At 43.1% G+C, this 22,002-nt stretch overlaps 1 protein-coding gene across 1 annotated transcript in view; it reads left to right on the top strand.

Moving 5' to 3' along the window:
* LOC126187371 (uncharacterized) overlaps positions 1-22,002 on the top strand; it is a 1,107,325-nt gene that overhangs the window by 994,565 nt on the left and 90,758 nt on the right. The window contains exon 4 of the mRNA XM_049928416.1: positions 12,114-12,290. Within this exon, the coding sequence (XP_049784373.1) occupies positions 12,114-12,290 (177 nt within the window). The remainder of the gene's footprint in view (positions 1-12,113; positions 12,291-22,002) is intronic.

Below are 22,002 nucleotides of genomic sequence, written 5' to 3'. Positions count from 1 at the left end.
TAGTGTTCACCTGACAAGTCATGCACTATCCGCTGGAAGACAACTCATCTTCATCACTAAATGTATATACATCGCTACATGGCAGCGAATAAAGTTGAACTCTTCTTGTTTCCTAGACTTCGCCAAGAATTCTAGCACCTTCCGTTTCAGTTTTGGTCTCCACGTATTTCCTATCATCCTGACGACTACGTATTTAGAACCGCGTACACACTCCGCAAGCCACTGTGCAGTGCATGGTGGAGGGTACATCGCAGCAAGATTACCAATTTTCTTTCCTGTTCCATTCGCGTAGTGAGCAAGGGAAATCTACCGTCTATATGCCTCCGTGTGTGCCCTTATTCTCACTATCCCTACATGAGATATACAATGATGGTAGAACAATGATGGTCTCGCAGTGTTCTCTAAATTCTCCCAACAGGGTTTCGCGAGAACTTTTCTTCCCCGGATTCCCATTTAATGTCGATGTCGGCAGTGATGCCTGTTTGAGAAGAACTCAAAACACTGAAACAATGCTCTAGAATAGGTCTTGAAGGCGATTCCTTTTGTAGATGCCTTTGATTTTACCAGAACTCTTCCAACAAATCTAAGTATTTTTGCAATTACTTTTCATTTTTAAATCGACCAATAACTCAGATTTGATTATTAACTATTCAGGTTCCTGTCCACCGCTGCGTACAATTTTTTGTTAGAGACTAGCTCCGAACGTTAACGTTCATTCTCAAACCATCGCCTACAGAAGTTACAGAATAATTGCAGACAAATAATGCAAAATATGACAACAGTTATCAATATACGTTGTGCATAAATGGTAGTATGCTGATATCAAGTAAGACATGCCCGTTTGTCAGACCATGATTCAACTGATACACTTACAAGACATCTTCATAAAACAAATCTGCATGATAGATGTTTTATGACCGTCGCGCAAGAATGGTACAGTCAAGAAACTAACTTATAAAGAGTTCTTCTTGTTGGGCAGCCGCACCTGTAAAGGCATAATTTTTAAGTTGAAGGCACAGAAGAACCATCAGGTGGTTTCTGAAGTTTAAAAATTAGACTATCTTATACGGAAGGTCAGCGCTACAAATGTGTTTACACAGATTCGATATATGTCAATAGTGGCTTGTCATGAATTCATGCGCTACGTTGACGTTTGTAGCCACAAATACATTATGAGCAACTAGTGTCATATATTGAGTCTTTGAAAACACAATTTGTAGTATTGATCTTTACTTGAATGTATCACTTCTGAACTATGGTCTTACCATCTTCATCATGCAGATCTGTTCTATGAATATGTCTTGTGAGTGTATCGGTGGAATTACTCTTTAACAAACACTTGAAATGCAACAGTGCCTTATTCGAAATTAGTACTTCTACTAGGAGTGCACACGTACATTGATAACTGTTGTAATACTTTGCATTCTTTGTCTGTAATAATATTGTAACTTCTGTAGGCAATAGTGTTAGAGTGAACGTTAACTTTCGAAACTACTCACCACCAATAAATTATACTCGACTGTGACACAGACCTGAATACATGAAAATCTAATCATTCCAGTCACATTTCTTAATACAGGTTTTACGTGATCGTCCTGTTTCATATCGCGTCTTAGTATTACCCCTAAATACATTTTACGACTGGGACGGATCTCGGTAGGTTTGATGAACAGATACAGACAAACAAATGATTATAAATTCAGAAAATTTGGATGATTAATTGACGCGAAATAAGGGACAGAGTACAAGGTATATGAAACACGAATTGGGGTGGCAGTCATTAAAGCAAAGGCGTGAAATTTCAATCACCGATTTTCTCCTCAGAGTGTGAAAATATTTTTTTGCTCCCACCTACATAGGGAGAAATTATCATCATAATAAAATAAGAAAAATCAGAGCTCGCATGGAAATATTTAAGCATTCGTTTTCCATGCCCGCTGTTAGAAATTGGAACGGTAGAGAAGTAGCTTAAAGATGGTTCGATGATTCTTTGTCAGGCACTTAGTAGTGAATTGCAGAGTAATCATGTAGATGTAGATATGCTTTCCAAGATACTCCCTATGATAGTGTCTTGATTAGTCGTCGATGAAGCGGTACAGTGTGGTACGCCTTTCGGAAATCTAGGAAGACCTATTGTTTGCAAGATGTATGTGAATAAACAACACTTTGTTTCCCACTAGTAGTTTTTCCCGAATCCGTAGTGATGCTCTGAAAAAAATTTGGTTTCCGCCAGGACTGTCATAAAAGTCGAGCTTAGAACATGTTCTAGTATCCTGCGAACATAAGGTAATAAGCAGTTATTCAAGTGCGATTTCATACCCTTAAACCCAGAGCTTTTCTTTAACGAAATGTACGTAGATGAGTATTTCATGTTTTTTTTGTGTTATGACATTTTTCTTCCAGGAGGGATGCAAGAATTTGTAAACATGGTACGGCTATTCACTTATAGAAGCTCAAGCATAAAAGGGCGCGAATGACATCAGTTTCTCGAGGTCTTGTGCTCCCTGGATATGTTCTCGCGACTCGATGAAGCCAGCGGTGTGTTACTTGCAGGAAAGTGAAGCAGATCTGTGAACCTCCTTTCCCGGAATAAGGAGCGTTGCCAAGAGTTGCGAATAGTATCGACGTTCTGATGCCGCGATCGTTCACGTTGCCGATGCAGCCAACCTGACAGGTAGTCCATAATTCAGCAAGCAGCTAGACCCGAGTTACGAGTGGCAGCCCTGAACAAAAATCGACCCAAGAGAACGGCGCAGAGGGAGTATTATGTACTCCTTCGAAAGTCCGCACAGGCGAGAAAAGAACACGCGTCCACTTGCCTGCCCCGTGCTGCCCGCCTCGCAAAGAAGTAACAACAGACGGTGACTAAACCTCGGCCTTGCTTAAACCGCGGCTGGCAGAAGAATGTAACGGCCCATTGGAAAATAATGTTGTGAAGGACTGTATCTACACCACGGACAATTTCTTTATTGTACTATCTATCACTGGCTATTGCTTAGCGCTCACATAACTCTCCCTCACTGACTAAAAACTACCGTTCTGACTTCTCTAACTCCTCCGCTAAATCGACCTTGAAAAGACTCTGACCCCTTCCTTCTTCAGTCACTGATTGTACCCTGTTTCTTACGTCGTCGTGACCGACGGAATGTTAAACTCATAGTTAACGTAATTTCGTTCATCTTATTAGTTGTTCCAGGAAAGCATCCAACTGTGTCATTCATGATTTAAATAATGAAAATTGCACCAGTTAATTACTTCTTGATACTTAGCACAACGCGTTTCGAGAATTTATTCTCGTTTTCTAGTGCATTTGTGCACGTATTTACACTAATATGTTTGGTGGTTTTCTGACTCCCTTACGTCTCTTGGAAGTTAGACTGCAATCTGAAGATCGGAAAAATTAATTATTGAGTGTTTTTAAACGCTAATGTTAAAAATTGTTTTTGGTTTGTCTACTTACAGGTCTCTCCTCCATTATACAGAATGTCACACACATGCAAATCATCACTTACACTGTTTGTTTTACAAAACATGCTACAAAGATATTACGACACTACGGTTTCACTAAGACTTTTTACACAGAGTTGTTACAGTGTTTTTGGATTACATATATAAGGTTGCAAATCGTAAGATGTACACACATCAAAAAAAATTTTGCCTCACCTCGGTTCCGAGAGTTCCAGAACGTGTACAAAAAATTGGAACAGAGTTCAACATAAACATCGTTTCCGCCCTTTTTATTGCTCATGAAAACCACACAATGCATGTTGTACTACCATACAGCGAGACCTTCAGAGGAGGTGGTCCAGATGGCTGTACACCCAGTAGCACGTCCTCTTGCATTGGTGCATACCTGTATTCGTCGTGGCATACTATCCATAGTTCATGAAGGCGCTGTTGGTCCAGATAGTCCCACTCCTCAATGGCGATTCGGCGTAGATCCCTCATAGTGGTTGGTGGGTCACGTCGTCAATAAACAGCCCTTTTCAATCTATCCCAGGCGTATCCGATAGGGTTCATGTCCGGAGAACATGCTGGCCACTCTAGTTGAGCGATGTCGTTATCCTGAAGGAAGTCATTCACAAGATGTGGACTATTGGAGCGTGAATTGTCGTCCATGAAGACGAATGCCTCGCCAATATGCTCCCGATGTGGTTGCACTATCGGTCGGAGGAGGGTATTCATGTATCGTACAGCCGTTATAGCGCCTTCCGTGACCACCAGCGGCGTACTTCGGCCCCACATAATGCCACCCCGAAACAGCAGGGAACCTCCATCTTGCTGCACTCGCTGAACAGTGTGTCAATGGCGTTCAGCCTGACCGGGTTGTCTCCAACGATTGTCTGGTTGAAGGCATATGCGACACTCATCGGAAAAGAGAACGTGATGCCAATCCTGAGCGGTCCATTCGGCATGTTGTTGGGCCCATCTGTACCGCGCTGCATAGTTTCGTGATTGTAAAGATGCACGTCGCCATGGACGTCGGAAGTGAAGTTGCGCATCATGCAACCTATTGCGCAATGTTTGAGTTGTAACACGATGTCCTGTGATTGCACGAAAAGTATTATTCAACATGGTGGCTTTGTTGTCAGGGTTCCTCCGAGCCATAATCCGTACGTAGCGGTCATCCACTGCAATTGTATCCCTTGGGCGGCCTGAGCGAGGCATGTCATCGACAGTTCCTGTGTCTCTGTATCTCCTCCACATCCGCACAATATCGCTTTGGTTCACTCCGAGACGCCTGGACACTTCTGTTATTCAGAGCCCCTCCTGGCACAAAGTAACTGCGGACGCAATCGAACTGCGGTTTGACCGTCTAGGCATGGTTGAACTACAGACAACACGAGCCGTATACATCCTTCCTGGTGGATTGACTGGGACTGATCGGCTGGCTGTCGGACCCCCTCCGTCTAATAGGCGCTGCTCACGCATGATTGTGTACATCTTTGGGAGAGTTTTGTAACATCTCTGAACAGTGAAAGGGACTGTGTCTGTGATACAATACCCACAGTCATCGTCTATCTTCAGGAGCTCTGGGAACCGGGCTGATGCAAAACTGTTTTTGATGTGTATGTTTTTACCATTATTTGCTACTAAATTATCGATTTTTAATAACTAAATTTACATATTTATGAAAATTATTACAGTTATACAGGAGAAACATTTGAAAAAATTGATTCACTATCTAGCTTATCATTGAAATTTTTTCTCCTTGCCTGTTGTAATTTACAAAAATATCAAGTTGCACCATTACATCCATTGCATGAGATTGTTGGAAGCGGTGGAGTATCTTATGTTCTTCATTTACGTTTTTGAATGGCTGTCCAGTGTTTTGATTGTGTTTTGCTATTGCTGATTTTGTAAACTGATTGTGTGTGAAACAATTGATGTGTTCCGTGTATCTAATTTGAAAATCTTTACGTCCTATGTACAGGGTTATTACAAATGATTGAAGCGATTTCACAGCTCTACAATAACTTTATTATTTGAGATATTTTGACAATGCTTTGCACACACATACAAAAACTCAAAAAGTTTTTTTAGGCATTCGCAAATGTTCTATATGTGCCCCTTTAGTGATTCGGCAGACATCAAGCCGATAATCAAGTTCCTCCCACACTCGGCGCAGCATGTCCCCATCAATGAATTCGAAAGCATCGTTGATACGAGCTCGCAGTTCTGTCACGTTTCTTGGTAGAGGAGGTTTAAACACAATCTTTCACATAACCCCACAGAGAGAAATCGCATGGGGTTAAGTTAGGAGAGCGTGGAGGCCATGACATGAATTGCTGATCATGATCTCCACCACGACCGATCCATCGGTTTTCCAATCTCCTGTTTAAGAAATGCCGAACATCATGATTGAAGTGCGGTGGAGCACCATCCTGTTGAAAGATGAAGTCGGCGCTGTCGGTCTCCAGTTGTGGCATGAGCCAATTTTCCGCGGGCTACGCGTGAAACTTGCCCGCACGCGTTCAATCGTTTCTTCGCTCACTGCAGGCCGACCCGTTGATTTCCCCTTACAGAGGCATCCAGAAGCTTTAAACTGCGCATACCATCGCCGAATGGAGTTAGCAGTTGGTGGATCTTTGTTGAACTTCGTCCTGAAGTGTCGTTGCACTGTTATGACTGACTGATGGGAGTGCATTTCAAGCACGACATACGCTTTCTCGGCTCCTGTCGCTATTTTGTCTCACTGCGCTCTCGAGCGCTCTGACGGCAGAAACCTGAAGTGGGGGTTCAGCCGAACAAAACTTTATGAGTTTTTCTACGTATCTGTAGTGTGTCGTGACCATATGTCAATGAATGGAGCTACAGTGAATTTATGAAATCGCTTCAATCATTTGTAATAGCCCTGTAGTAGCTTGAGCAAGTTTTGCATTTTATTTTGTTTATTCTCGAGTCTGAGAATTTATTTTTTTATTGTTTAAGGTCAGGACTAGTTTCTATTGTAGTTTTTTGTTTGTGGAGAGCGCTACTTTCACTTTATGTGACCTAAGCAGCTTTTTTTTTTTTTTACTAGTGGCACCCTCATAACGTATGTTACCACGTTCCTGACACACCCCATTGAAAACTGGATATGTGGTAAAGTGTGCCCTTCTTTCCACCTTACGGTTTATGACACTGCCCTAGCAACTCAATGCTAAAATCGCCATCTCTGCTGTCACTTCAAACGGCAATTCGAGCACACTGACCGTGTTCTGGCCAAGACCTGCACGTTCCACTTTCACAGGACCACCATGTGTATCTGAAAGTCTGAACTGAACGTCACTCGTCTTTTTTAAAATCCGTCCTCAAGCTGCGTCATTCACCAGTTTCGTGCAGACAAGGCTGCTCCCAGTATAGAAATGAATCTCTATTAGTTCACGATAACTGATGCGAACAACATCTCGTAAAAATTGTTCAATTTCCAACGCATTTAGTTGCACATACTTGGTCGTAAAACTGAACTTCAGTGTTGGCTTTCACTGCGGAAATGTCATGGTGTGTGGAAGGAAGTAAGCTGCACAAAGATGGCTGTAAACCACAATAACACTGTGCGCGTGCTATCGCAGCAGCGGCGTCTGAGCCACTGCCCTGCCAAAGGCAGACTGCCGCTTTGGCCATCAGGACAATGTCCCTGACCGACTCAAATTTTTACCTATCCATTCACCACCGACATACAGCGCATTGGCTTGTTTCATTGTCCACTGGTAGCTACTGTCTTTGTTTCGTTCATGTAATGGCTGAGGCATCACAATGGTGTCTGTTCTTTCGGACATGTCTGAAGAGAACAGACACCGTATGTATAAGTAAATAAGGCAAGACGGCTATGACTCCTTCTGTGCAGATGCACACATGCACTCAACGTCATACAGGAATCAGCGATACGCTGTCAGTTTTGAGAATAATGGAAAGGGGCACTACATGAGTAGCGTGTGGATGCGCTGAAAATTTGAGTCGATCACGGACCATGTCCGGGTCGCCGAAGAAGTTAAGGCAACCTCACATGAGAGGTAAATCCCGATTCGAGTTCCAGGACGGCACAAATTTCCAGTTTTCCTCATCGAGTTGTTTCAAAGCCCACTGGTATTTATTGTCTTTGTTTCGACTGATTGATTTCATATACACGGAATGGTATCTGTTCCCTCAGACATGGAAGAGTACAGACACGATACATGTATGTAAAACTTAAGTATCTGTCATAGGATTCATCGAACCACTTTCGGACTACTTCTCGAATAGCACGTGAGAAATAGGAACACTGAAATATTTCCACGCAAGCTCTGATGTTACTTTTTTATCACGATGGTTTCCATCTTTGTAACTGGTTATCGACAAAATATTTCCACATTCGACAGAGAAAGTAGATGAGTCAAATTTCGTAACAAGATCTCGCCGCAACGAAAAACGCCTTCGCTTTAACGACTGCCACCCCAACTCGCTTATCATATGCGTGACTCTCTCCACAGTATTTAGCGATAATACAAAAGAGTTCTCTGAACTTTTTGAATGTCTTCCGTCAATTGTATCTCGAAATTACTCTATCTTCGTGGACAGCAGTCATGTAAGATTACTACTCGTTTATTTCAGAATATCATGATTTCGGCGTTATAGCGATTCTCAAGGGCAAGCTCAAATGTGACAAATTTCCGACACACCTAAATGACATGTCATCCTCGAAATACTATCTATCCGGTCTCATAATCCAGTCGTCGCATTACAGGAAATGAGTACGTATCAAAGATGGGCCTACATAATAAGGTTGACATTGTACACAGCGAGTAAACATTAACAAAAAGTAATGCATATTTGGCAGCCAATACATTGCTGTGACCTGCATTCATCACGTCCACAAATCAAGTGATCAACTGCAGTTAACATATACGGGTGAATCACCTAAAATCTGTACCACATATATTGTGAAAAAGGAAAGTGATACTGATCTGCGGTTTCCACATAATGAATTGGTAATTAGGGGCTCACATTGTTAGCTAATAAACAGATTCTAATAATACTTAGAAAGAGTATGTTCTGTGCAAACATACACGTTTTTAAATGCAACAATGCCTATTGACATTAACAGACAAGACATAGGATAAATTAGAAAGTCAGTGGTGTTTGTTGCAGGATTTTAGTGCGAGTCGTTTACGAGGTATCGTATTTTGAATAATTTCCACACCGACACTTGTTTGTGCCATTCAGCCTGCTTAGTTGCTAGGTGCAACGTTGTTATATTTGCTTACAGTGTGCGTGTGTGTTGCTTGAATGCATTGCGTCTTGCTAATCAGTTACTGTTTGACAGTGCAGACAGTAGACCGTGATCGGACGATGGGATTTACCAATGCATAAAAAGCCGACATGCTCATGGAGTATGTAAAGTGTTGGAAGAATGCATAAATTCTTGTACGGAGTATGCGGCAAGGTATACCAACAGACGTCAACATCTCAGTAATAATTTATAAGCCTCTTAATACAGTTACGTAAGATGGTAGTGTAACACCTAGACAACGTAACAGAAGAAAGCAAGTGACGCCAGAAGAGGGGGAAATTAACGTTCTTGCTGCTGTTGCAGTTGGTCCGCACGTTAGCCCCCGCGCAGTCGCACGAGGAGGTGGCATGAGTCAGGCAAGCGTCCTGCGTATTTTTTTTTTTTTTTTCTTATGGGACTTAACTTCTAAGGTCATCAGTCCCTAAGCTTACACACTACTTAACCCAAATTATCCTAAGGACAAACACACACACCCATGCCCGAGGGAGGACTCGAACCTCCGCCGGGACCAGCCGTACAGGCCACGACTGCAGCGCCCAAGACCGCTCGGCTAATCCCGCGCGACTCCTACGTATTCTCCATCAACATAGGTTCCATACGGTGGAAACGGTCATAAGACTAGTGTTAACCTCTGTACATGACCATTAAGACAGAGTACTTCCGATGTATCATGTATCTTGTTTAGTGATGAAGCCACATTTGCCAATCATGGCCAGATAAACAGCCGAAACAAATACTATTGATCTGTTGAAAATCTCCGTGGAACACCAGCGTCCATGGAGTGTAAACGTACGATGTGGAATAGTGAACCATTAGCACATAGGCCCATTTTCCATAGATGGAACACTGAATGCTCACAAGTATCGCAACCTCCTAACAGACCATCTTCCATGGATGTTAGAAGACGTTCCTCTGCAGAGTAGGACGAACCTGTTGTACCAACATGATGGCTGCCTAGCCCAGACTGCTCGAAATACTACACCATGTCTTCACAAATTGTTTCCAAAACGTTGGATAGGATGCAGAGGACCTACACCTTGGCCAGCCCTTTCCCCGTATTTGATGTCTGTAGTTCTTTTTCTGCTGAAAAAGCTTAAATACGGTGTCCACAAGGACATATCAACTACACTCGATGATATACAACGAGTTGTTACTGCAGCCTGCTCGGACATCTCGGCTGAAATGCTAGCTCGTGTGGACCATTCCTTCCATAAAAGACTGGAAGTGCATATTGCCGCTGCTGATCGCCATTTTGAACACAACCTCTGATGGTCAGTTGTCTCGTTACTGATCATAATCCACGTAACTAGTGTGTGTGCACATGAGTTGTTCTTTAGTGAGAGCTACTACAGGTACTGTACAAGTTTCTGTGTGGGAAGTTTTCAAAAGAAGATACCTCTAAGCGACTCGGACTAGACTCCTGCAACAAACACTACTAACATTCTAATTTATCATACTTTCAGTCTGTTAATGTTAATTGGCATCGTTCCGTTTAAAGAACTGTATATTTGCACAAGAAATGTGCTTTCTAACTGTTATTACAAACAATACGACCCCCAAACTACGAATTCATTTCCGCAGTATTAGTGATGCGAATTTTGTGTGTTTCACCCCGTATATGTTAGTGTCAGTTGATCAGTTGATGCATGGACGTGATGAATGCAGGTCACATCCGTGTAATAACTTCCAGATACATAGTACAATTTGTTAATGTTTATCACAGTGCACCATGTCAGCCATTTTACATATCCTTGATATATACTTATATCGCGTAATGCGACGACTGGTTTCTAACAGCAGATGTATGTCATTTCGACCCAACATGTCATTTAGACTTGTAGGACGTTTTGTGACATTTCAACTTGCACATGAGAATAGCCGTAATTCAAAATGATTATTCCGTGAAATAAATAAATAGTTATCGGGTAGTGATCCTATACGGCGCAGCAATACTGCAGAAGAGGAAGGACAAGCGTAGCTAATAAGTCTCTTTGTAGGCCTGTTAAGACTTCTTAGTGTTCTTTGATTAGTCTTCTCACAGGATTCTCTGTGTATTGAGTAGAGTTTAAGCTGTTCGTAATTGTAATCCTAGATTTTTCATTGAATCGTCAACCTTAAAAACTGTATCTTTTATCGTGGTGGGGCACCTTACTCTGCCTATTGCTAATGGTCAACTGGTACTTTTTCTGCCATACATATATCATTTTGTTATTAGCATTTATCTTCTGACAAGTATACTAAACGGTAAACGACACCCTCATCTACAAAGAATCTAAGAGGGATGCTCAGATTGTCTTCTAAATCGTTCACATAGAGTAAGACCAGCAGAGGATCTACAGACTCCTAGGGGAATCCCAGGTCTTCCTTCCGTTTCATTCGATGCCTTCCCTTCATCTACAACGATCTGGGATCTCTCTGACAGGAAACGACAAACCCAGTTGCACAACTGAAACGATGCTGCAAAGGCACGCAGTTTGTTAAGAAATCGCTTGTAAGGAATGGTGCCAAAAGCATTCTGGAAATCTAGACATATGGAAGCATCATTAGATCTCTTGTCCATAGCACCCATTGCTTCGTGTGAATAAAGAGCCAGTTGTATTCGATGAGATCTGTATTTTCTGAATCTCTACTGGTTACAACAGATCGTTTTCTTCGAGGTGATTCGTAATGTTCAGACACGGTATATTTTCCAGAATCTTACTGCAAATTGATGCCAGTGAGGTGGGTCTATAATTAAGAGGGTTATTTCTGTTTCCTTTTTTGTGTATTGGTGTTACCTGTGGATCTTCCCATTTCTTAGGTATCGGTGTGGATCTTTCATAGAACGAGCTGTTGTATACGATTGTTAATTATGGGGTTATTACATCAACATACTCCGAAAATAAACCAACTGGTATTCAGCATCACCCAGAGGACTTGCCTTTATAGAGTGACTTAAAGTTGCTTAGATATGCCGAGGGCATACACTTCTAAATTGTGCATCTTGAAAGCTGTTCTTGTTTTAAATTCTGGAATATTTATTGCAGGCGGCCGCTGTGGCCGAGCAGTTCTAGGCGCTTCTGTCCGGAACCGCGCTGCTGCTACGGTCGCAGGTTCGAATCCTGCCTCGGGCATGGATATGTGTGTTGTCCTTAGGTTAGTTAGGTTTAAGTAGTTCTAAGTCTAGGGGACTGATGGCCTCAGATGTTAAGTCCCATAGTGCTTAGAGCCATTTGAACCATTTATTACATCTTCAGTAGTGAATTAATAACTCTGCTTAGGCTCTGTTGTCGGCAGCTTCCGCGCACAACTCTCTCTTTTCATAGAGCTCCGAGTTACGGCATGGCGTGTGATCTGAGCTATACGGACGCCTCTGTTGCAGCGACGGCCATCGACTGCTTCAAGTGCGTGTCGGTGAACGGCAGCTACCGGCCGTGCGACGACCCCTTCCACAACAACTACTCGGACAGCATCCTGGAGGCGCCTTGCATGGGCGGCCGCAAGGGTCGCAACGGCGTCTTCCCCGCCACCGCCTGCATCAAGCTCGTCGGCGTCTTCGGTAAGCTGCGGTTTTCACTTGTCTCTTTCTGACGCTGTCAGAGATCACCAGGACTCATCAGCTGCAACTTTTTTGCCGGAAATTAGTAATTCCGATCGACCCAGGGGCGACACTGAGAAGGACTTAAATCACGTGTCTGACAGCTATTCCTAACATCATCACCGACAACCACTGATAGCTATTTTGTCGCAAGTGAGGTGGACAGCGACAGGCCAGCCTCACATCGACATCCATGGCCAGCTGACGCTGCACATGCCGCCTTTAGCTTTGTGGGCACTTGACGCGGTAAAAAAGATAAGCGGAGCAGTCACCGACGAGGGATCACCCTAGCGAAGATACGGGCTTTAAACTGGAAATCCATGGAGATAAGTGACTTTCACAAAGGGTGCATTACCATTACACAGAGTCTGAGAACGAGTATCTCGAAAACGACCAAGCTGGTCGAATGTTCACGTGCTACTGTCGTGAGCATCTACGGAAAGAGGTAGAACAGTGAAACTACCACTAAGCGCTAAATGGTTGGACGTCCTCAGTAGCTTCACAGATCGGGGTTTCGGGGGCTTGTCTCCTCTTTAAAGTAGATGGTGATCTGTGGCGTCTTTGCCGAAAGAGCACAGTACTGGTAGGGGCACAATTGTTCCGGAGCACACCATTCATCGTACGTTGTTGAACATGGAGCTCCGCAGCACACAACCGTTGCTTGTTCAGATGTTGACTCAATGACATCGTCAGTTACGACTGCAGTTAGCACGGGACCATCGGAATTCGACCGTCAATCAATGGAAACGTGTCGGCTCTTCGGGTGAATCATATTTTTGCTACAATAGGTCGTTAGTCGTTTCCACAAACGCCGTAATCGAGGTAAACGGCGGCTCGAAATATGCAGCGTGCCACGGACGCAGGTTGGTGGGAGTAGTAATTTGCTATGGGAGACGTTCTCCTGGGCTTACGTGGGACCTGTGATAGTAACCAAAGACACATTCACACCACACGCACCTTCTTGACACTAGATGTCTTCCCCCATCGGCGTTGCCTTCATTCAGCATTCTAATTGTCCATATCTCGTAGCCAGGACCATGCTATAGTGGTATTAGGGGCATTATAGTCAACTCAGGATTATATTTCGGTGACCACATTCGCCTGATAAAAGTCCTATGGAACCCATCTGGGTAGCTATCGGGCGCCATCACCGTGTACGCAAATCAGAGGCCCGTTATTTACGCGATTTACCTGTGCGTAGACATCTTGTGGTGTCACCGCCAGACACCACACTTGCTAGGTGGTAGCTTTTAAATCGGCCGCGGTCAGCTAGTATACGACGGACCCGCGTCTCGCCACTGTCAGTGATTGCAGACCGAGCGCCGCCACACGGCAGGTCTAGAGAGACGTCCTAGCACTCGCCACAGTTGTACAGCCGACTTTGCTAGCGAAGCTACACTGACCAATACGCTCTCATTTGCCGAGACGATCGTTAGCATAGCCTTCAGCTACGTCATATGCTACGACCTAGCAAGGCGCCATGACCAGTTTATATTGAGATTGCACTTATGTGATATCAAGAGCGATGTACACCAATTATGGATTAAAGTTAAGTATTCCAGCAGCAACGTACTTTATTTGCTACATTAAATTACATTGTCCTGTTCCAGACCTCACGCCAGCCTGCGTGAGTTCAACGCGTGCCTTTCGGCTACCCATCACTGTGGATTGGCAGTCTTGCCAGTCCACAACACATCTAATGCCACATACCTCCACAAACCTACCAACAAACTATCGGATCCCAGATAAGCAGAATCAGAGATGTATTGCGTTCCAAAACGGACAAACAGTCTATTAAGCAATATACGAACGCATAGTTTAGCGGCGATATATACTGATAAAATTTTCTCAGGCCTCCAGCCGTGTCCAGTGGTTTAAAATCGTGCATTTTAAACCACAGTATACGGCTGGAAGCCCGAGGAAATTTTATCACTCTGTTAAGCAGATGGTCGTAATGTTTTGGCTCATGTATGTAGGCTGTAAGGGGACAAAATTTTGGTACCATACATTTCGTATTCTGTATATTCTTTTCGATTTATTTTTGTATTAGATCACTTTTTACGATGCACACCTGGATTATTAAGCATTTCATTGCGGATACTGGCTAGCACTATGTACTAACAATTTCTATAGTACTACATGCCCAGGAGTTAATTGAAGCTGAGCACTGATAGAAACATCGACTTTGCCCATGCATTAGTCAGAAGCTGTTGTTGTTGTTGTTGTTGTTGTTGTGGTCTTCAGTCCAGAGATTGGTCTGCTGCAGCTCTCCATGCTACTTTATCCTGTTGAAGCGTCTTCATCCCCAAGTGACTACTGCACCCTACATCCTTCTGAATCTGTTTAGTGTATTCATCTCTTGGTCTCCCTCTACGAATTTTACACTCGAAGCTACCCTCCAATACCAAACTGATAATCCCTTGATGACTCAGAACATGTCCTGCCAACCAATCCCTCCTTCGGGTCAAGTTATGCGACAAATTCCTCTTCTTCCCAATTCTATTCAGTACTTTCTAATTAGTTATGTGATCTACCCATCTAATCTTCAGCATTCTTCTGAAGCACCACTTCTCAAAAGCTTCTATTCTCTTCTTGTCTAAACTATTTGTCGTCCATGTTTCAATCCATACATGGTTACACTCCATACAAATACTTTCAGAAAAGACTTCCTGACACTTAAATCTATACTCGATGTTAACTAATTTCTCTCTTTCAGAAACGCTTTTTTTGCCATTGCCAGTCTATATTTTATATCCTCTCTTCTTCGATCATCATCAGTTATTTTGTTCCCCAAATAGCAAAACTCATTTACTACTTTAAGTGTCTCATTTCCTGATCTACTTCCCTCAGCATCACCTGATTTAATTAGACTACATTCCATTATCCTGGTTTTGCTTTTGTTGATGTTTATCTTTTATCCTCATTTCAAGACAATGTCCATTCCGTTCAACTTCCAGGTATTTTGTTGTCTCTGACAGAATTACTATGTCATCGGGAAACATCAACGTTTTTATTTCTTCTCCATGGATTTTAATTCCTACTCCAAATTTTTGTTTTGTTTCCTTTACTGCTTGCTCAATATAAAGATTGAATAACATCGGGGATAGGCTACAACCCTGTCTCACTCCCTTCCCAACCACTGCTTCCCTTTCATGTCCCTCGACTCTTATAACTGCTATCTGGCTTCTGTACAAATTGTAAATAGCCTTTCGCTCCCTGTATTTTACCCCTGCCACCTTCAGAATCTGAAAGAGAGTATTCCAGTCAACATTGTCAAAAGCTTTCTCTAAGTCTACAAATGATGGAAACGTAGGTTTGCCTCTCTTTAACCTATCTCCTAAGATAAGTTGTAGGATCAATATTGCCCTACGTGTTCCAGCATTTCTACGGAATCCGAATTGATCTTCCCCAAGATCGGCTTCTCCATTTTTTTCCAATCGTCTGTAGAGAATTCGTGTCAGTATTTTGCATCCGTGACTTATTAAGCTGACAGTTCCGTAATTTCACACCTGTCAACACCTTCTTTCTTTAGAATTGGAATTATTATATTCTTCTTGAACTCTGATGTTACTTCGCCTGTCACATACATCTTGCTCCCCAGATGATAGAGTTTTGTCATGGCTGGCTCTCCCAAGGCTATCAGTAGCTCTAATGGAATGTTGTCTACTCCCAGGGCCTTGTTTCGACTTAGGTCTTTCAGTGCTCTATCAAATTCTTCACGCAGTATCATATCTCCCATTTCATTTTCACCTACGTCCTCTTCCATTTCCATAATATTGCCCTCAAGTACATCGCCCTTTTATAGACCTTCTATATACTCCTTCCACCTTTCTGCTTTCCCTTTTTTGCTTAGAACTGGGTTTCCATATGAGCTCTTGATATTCATACAAGTGGTTCGCTTTCCTCCAAAGGTCTCTAATTTTCTTGTAGGCAGTATCTCTCTTACCCCTAGTGATATATGCCTCTACATCCCTACATTTGTCCTCTAGCCATCCCTGCTTAGCCATTTTGCACTTCCTGTTGATTTCATTTTTGAGACGTTTGTATTCTTTTTTGCCTGCAGCATTTGCTGCATTTCTATCTCCTTTCATCAATTAAATTCAATATTTCTTCCGTTACCCAAAGATTTCTACTAGCCCTCGTCTTTTTACCCACTTGATCCTCTGCTGCCTTCACTATTTCATCTCTCAAAGCTACCCATTCTTTTTCTACTGTATTTCTTTCCCCTGTTCCTATTAATCGTTCCCTAATACCCTCTCTGAAACTCTCTACAACCTCTGGTTCTTTCCGTTTATCCAGGTCCCATCTCATTATATTCCCACCTTTTTGCAGTTTCTTCAGTTTTGATCTACAGTTCATAACCAATAGATTGTGGTCAGGCCTCTTCCATGTATACAATCTTCTTTCATGATTCTTAAACCAAGTGTTGGCTATGATTAAGTTACGTTCTGTGCAAAATTCTACCAAGCGACTTCCTGTTTCACTCCTTACTCCCATTCCAAATTCACCTACTACGTTTCCTTCTCTTCCCTTTCCTACTATCAAATTCCAGTCCCCCATGGCTATTAAATTTTCGATTCCCTTCACTATCTGAATAATTTCTTTTATCTCATCATACATTTCATCAATCTCTTTGTCATCTGCGGAGCTAGTTGGCATATGAAGTTGTACTACTGTCGTAGGCGTGGGTTTCGTGTCTATCTTGTTTCCAATAATGGGGTCACTATGCTGTTCGTAGTAGCTGACCGGCGCTCCTATTTTTTTATTCGTTATTAAACCTACTCCTGCATTACCCCTATTTGATTTTGTATTTATAACCCTGCATACACCTGACCAGAAGTCTTGTTCCTCCTGCCACCGAACTTCACTAATTCCCACTATATCTAACTTTAACATATCCATTTCCTTTTTTAAATTTTCTAACCTACCTATCCGCCGGCCGCGGTGGCCGAGCGGTTCTAGGCGCTTCAGTGCAGAACCGCGCGACTGCTACGGTCGCAGTTTCGAATCCTGCCTCGGGCATGGATGTGTGTGATGTCCTTAGGTTAGTTAGGTTTAAGTAGTTCTAAGTTATAGGGGACTCATGAACTCAGATGTTAAGTTCCATAGTGCTCAGAGCCATTTGAATTTTTGAACCTGTCCGATAAAGGGATCTGACATTCCACCCTCCGATCCGTAGAACGCCAGTTTTCTCCTGATAACGACGTCCTCCTGAGCAGTCCTCGCAAGGAGATCCGAATGGGGGACTATTGTACCTCCGGAATATTTTACTGAAGAGGATGCCATCATCATTTAACGATACAGTAAAGCTGCATGCCCTCGGGAAAAATTACGGCTATAGTTTCCCTTTGCTTTCAAAGCCGTTCTTAGTACCAGCACCGAGCGAGGTGACGCGTGGTTGCACACTGGACTCGCATTCGGGAGGACGAGGTTCAAACCCGCGTCCGGTTATCCTCATTTAGGTTTTCCGTGATTTCCCTAAATCGCTTCAGGCAAATGACGGGATGGCTCCTTTGAAAGGGTACGGCCGACTTCCTTCCCTATCCTTCCATAATCTGATGGGGCCAATGACCTCGCAGTTTGGTCCCCTCCCCAAATCAACCAACCAAGCTATGCCTTTGCAGTACCAGCACTGCAACGCCGTTTTGGTCAATATTACGAGGCCAGATCAGTCAATCATCCAGACTGTTTCCCCTGCACCTACTGAAAAGGCTGCTGCCCCTCTTCAAGAGCCACCCGTTTGTCTGGCCTCTCAGCAGATACCCCTCCGTTGTGGTTGCACATACAGTACGGCCATCTGTATCGCTGAGGCACTCAAGCCTCCTCACCACCGGCAAGGTCCATCGTTCATAGGGGGCAGAAGCTTCTATCAGCTAAAAATGGACTGGGAAGAGACTTATCGTATTCTGCAGGGGCGGGCATTTACTGCTCTGAGTGAGGGGAGAGCGAGGAGGCGGCAGTTTACAATGGTGGAGGCCTCAGATCTCCCTTAGTGCAGACAGTGCAGTGGGAGATCGTATTCTTGTGGGGGCACGCTTCCCATCGAATAGCACAGAGATATATTTCATTGGCGAAGTGCTAAGAATGTAGGAGAGGAAATGGGAACATCCAGAAAATCTTCTGAAAGGAGTATGACCATCAGGTGATTGGACTCTGGCACAGAGTTAAAGCGGCAACGAATAACACACCCTGTCATCCAATACGACTCGATGCTCAATCGGGATAGAATCATTCTTGTTGCAGAGACTGCTGCTCTGTGCACGATCCACACCATATATACCCCCAAATTATTTTATTATTGCATTCTTCCTACTATATTGTAAACGCGTAATAAGTAAAATTTTGTTATCTTCATTTTTAATGGCCAGTGATATAAGTCGGAAACATTTCTGCAATCACCCTTAAGGTTGGTTTGATGCAGTTTCCATTTCTGTTGCTTACAGCGGTGCTCTTTATCTAAGCCTAACTACTGGAACCACATTTCCCTAAAACACCGAAAACGACTGCTTTCAATACCGTAATGCAGTCACTGAGTCACGGCGCTCTTAAAGTCCTAATAACGAATTTGCAATGTCTCAAAAAAACTGCCGATCAACACGCACCGCCACACACACTAAAATAACCAACACAACGCATCACAAACGGACAGTCCACACAAGTTCATTATCATCAAAATCATCAGTAATCATGTTGGTTAGATCACACACAATAATTCTACCATGTCTGCAGTTACTATGACATAATATCACCACCACAACCACTTGCTACTCTACGACAAGTAGTGCATATTCCGCAGAATGCCTTAGGTGATTCTTAACTTAGAACTAAGGATCGCTAGCTATACAACAAAGACCATTAATGCTACGTTTTATTTAAGATATGTGGCACTGACACGTTTATTGTGAGGCAGCCCTAACCAGGATACTCATCGTCACTATGCCGGCCGAAGTGGCCGTGCGGTTAAAGGCGCTGCAGTCCCGAACCGCAAGACCGCTACGGTCGCAGGTTCGAATCCTGCCTCGGGCATGGATGTTTGTGATGTTCTTAGGTTAGTTAGGTTTAACTAGTTCTAAGTTCTAGGGGACTAATGACCTCAGCAGTTGAGTCCCATAGTGCTCAGAGCCATTTGAACCATTTTTTCATCGTCACTATCATCATCATTATTAACCTCGTCGTTTCAAGGATTCCCATTCGAAAACCACAAACAAAATCATTTCCATGTTTTCCTGGGGCTTCCAATATCTCTCTTTTTCCAGTTCGACTTGTAGTCCGGTATGCGTGACCTGCCATTCTCATTAGGTGTTGTCTCCAACCTTCACGATACTTGTGAATTTATTCATTCATATTGAAAATATTTAATTGTTTTCTAATATCTTCAATTCTAATCATGTCTGTTCTTGTGCAGTTCTTTGCCTTCCTTGGAAATCTCATCTCTGCTGTCTTCATCCCACATCACCAATAATGTCCCTTATACATTCAAATCTAGGGCTACCTCGCGGTTCTCCCCTTCCGCCATCCCTTCAACTACAATTTTCTGCAACTACATTTATCCCAATATTGGCCTAACCACTGTATCTCTGTGACTTACTGTAGTCTAGTTGTTTTACTCTCGTTTATTCGTTGTAGGACACCATGATTTCTCACTCCATCTACAACAGTATCCTGTGACACCACTTAACGTAAACTACAAATCGTTTCATTTCTTTTTTCTCCATGAACGTTTGTTGTGTCAAGCGACATCACTGTTCCTTCATTAGGAGGTACTTATTAGTCAGAAGTCTCTACAGCTAACACCATCAGCTGATTTCGTCCTTCTGTTTGGTGTTTTCATGGTGAAATCCATCAAGTCCCAGTTTTTGACGATACTGTGCTGTGCACCAACGGAACATCTTTCAGGACACAAACGCTCGACAACGGCCACCGTGAGTACATGTGGGCACACATCGACCCATGTGCAGTACGGTTGTCACTCTTTCAGCAGACGCTTTTTTCAAACTCTTGCCTCTCACTACTCATATCCTGTTCACACATCTTTCCAAAGCGATTATCTGGAACTTCCTGCCAAAGGTTCTTGGGCGACGACATACCAAAGTTACTTGAATGTCTGCCACTGGTTCTACATGTTGATATAGTATGGTGCCTCACCACATTTAAGTTGCACAGCAAGATGGTACTGGAATGCACGCAACCCAGGGAAATACGCTGCCTGACAAAATAAAAACTTGAGGCACCCAGAATTCCGGGTGTAAGATAGGGTTTTTAGCAAGACCACGATTGTTTTTAGCCGGCTGAAGTGGCCGCGCGGTTCTGGCGCTGCAGTCTGGAACCGCGAGACCGCTGCGGTCGCAGGTTCGAATCCTGCCTCGGGAATGGATGTGTGTGATGTCCTTACGTTAGTTAGGTTTAAGTAGTTCTAAGCTCTAGGGGACTAATGACCTCAGCAGTTGAGTCCCATAGTGCTCAGAGCCATTTGAACCATTTGATTGTTTTTAAAATCAACAACTGTCACCATTTAGTGGAAGGCTGGCGTAATTTTCAGTGGCTTTTAATATGGCGGTGATACAGTCATGGCAGTACTATTGGTCTCGCCCTGTTACACATCTTCTTGGCGTCGGAATTATATTTTTATAGGGCCAAAAACCATGCCGTGATAGTATTATCAACAAATGCAGCATCTGTGGCCTATAAATACTGCTCTTAAGGTCCTCTTGCCTCAAAACTCCAAGAATATGAACAACAATGATCCGCTACTGCTAGCGAGGTGTTAACCACAGCAGTGTTCAGCCCAGACTTCTTACCCGTCACAAAGGACGAGTTGCCACTTGCACGACAGCCACACTTTTCCCACTCCGCCAGGCTGCTTCCGTAGCTGCGGGGCTTCCCCACATCTTTTACATTCAACCCTACGCTTCCCTAACTATGGACCAAGTCATTTATAGTACACTATATAATAATCATTCCAGTATTTATTGAAATTCACAAGCACATTTTAAACGACATCGTTCAAAAAATTCACATAACTGAAATATGTGTACATATCCAAAGAATTTTCATGACATATACAACTCTCTACATAAGCAACACTACAAATTGACATAGAAATGTCGATACAAATACAAAAATAAGTCGGAAATAGGTGTTACAAGTCGACCAAGTCTGACTACCAACAAGCAGGATTATCGTACTGTGTACCAATCACATAATAACCTCTTCACAACTATGCCTGCCATCGAAGAACAAGTAATGGAATTCCTGCAACATTCTTTGTCATCCTGTACCACTGGTCACAGACTAGCAGCAGCAGCTATACTAGGGAATAAAATAATAAGTACGGCAAACCACCCATCTATTTGCAACACTTCTGATGATTGTAATCCCATACAGGAGTCATTTACTGACTGTTAAAGCACCCCCAGGCTGGACAATGACCTTATTGCAAAAGGGATGTTGTGTGCAATTCTGGGTCACAGATCCGTTTTCAGGCTATGTAGAAGATTAAAGGAAAAAGTATACTGCAAAAATCCCTTTCTTTACAAGAATCGAGTTAAACGATACTCACTTCAGAATTTACAGAGCATTGCCCCCATCCCACTGTTTCCGTTGCTTATAAAAACAGTTCATAATCTTCCGTAAAATCTATTTTTAGTCTATGACCTACTTTTTTCCTGTAGCT

Source organism: Schistocerca cancellata, chromosome 5 (assembly GCF_023864275.1).
Source record: "Schistocerca cancellata isolate TAMUIC-IGC-003103 chromosome 5, iqSchCanc2.1, whole genome shotgun sequence".
In the NCBI taxonomy this organism is placed as follows: domain Eukaryota; kingdom Metazoa; phylum Arthropoda; class Insecta; order Orthoptera; family Acrididae; genus Schistocerca; species Schistocerca cancellata.
This window is presented reverse-complemented; position numbering and strand designations above follow the sequence as displayed.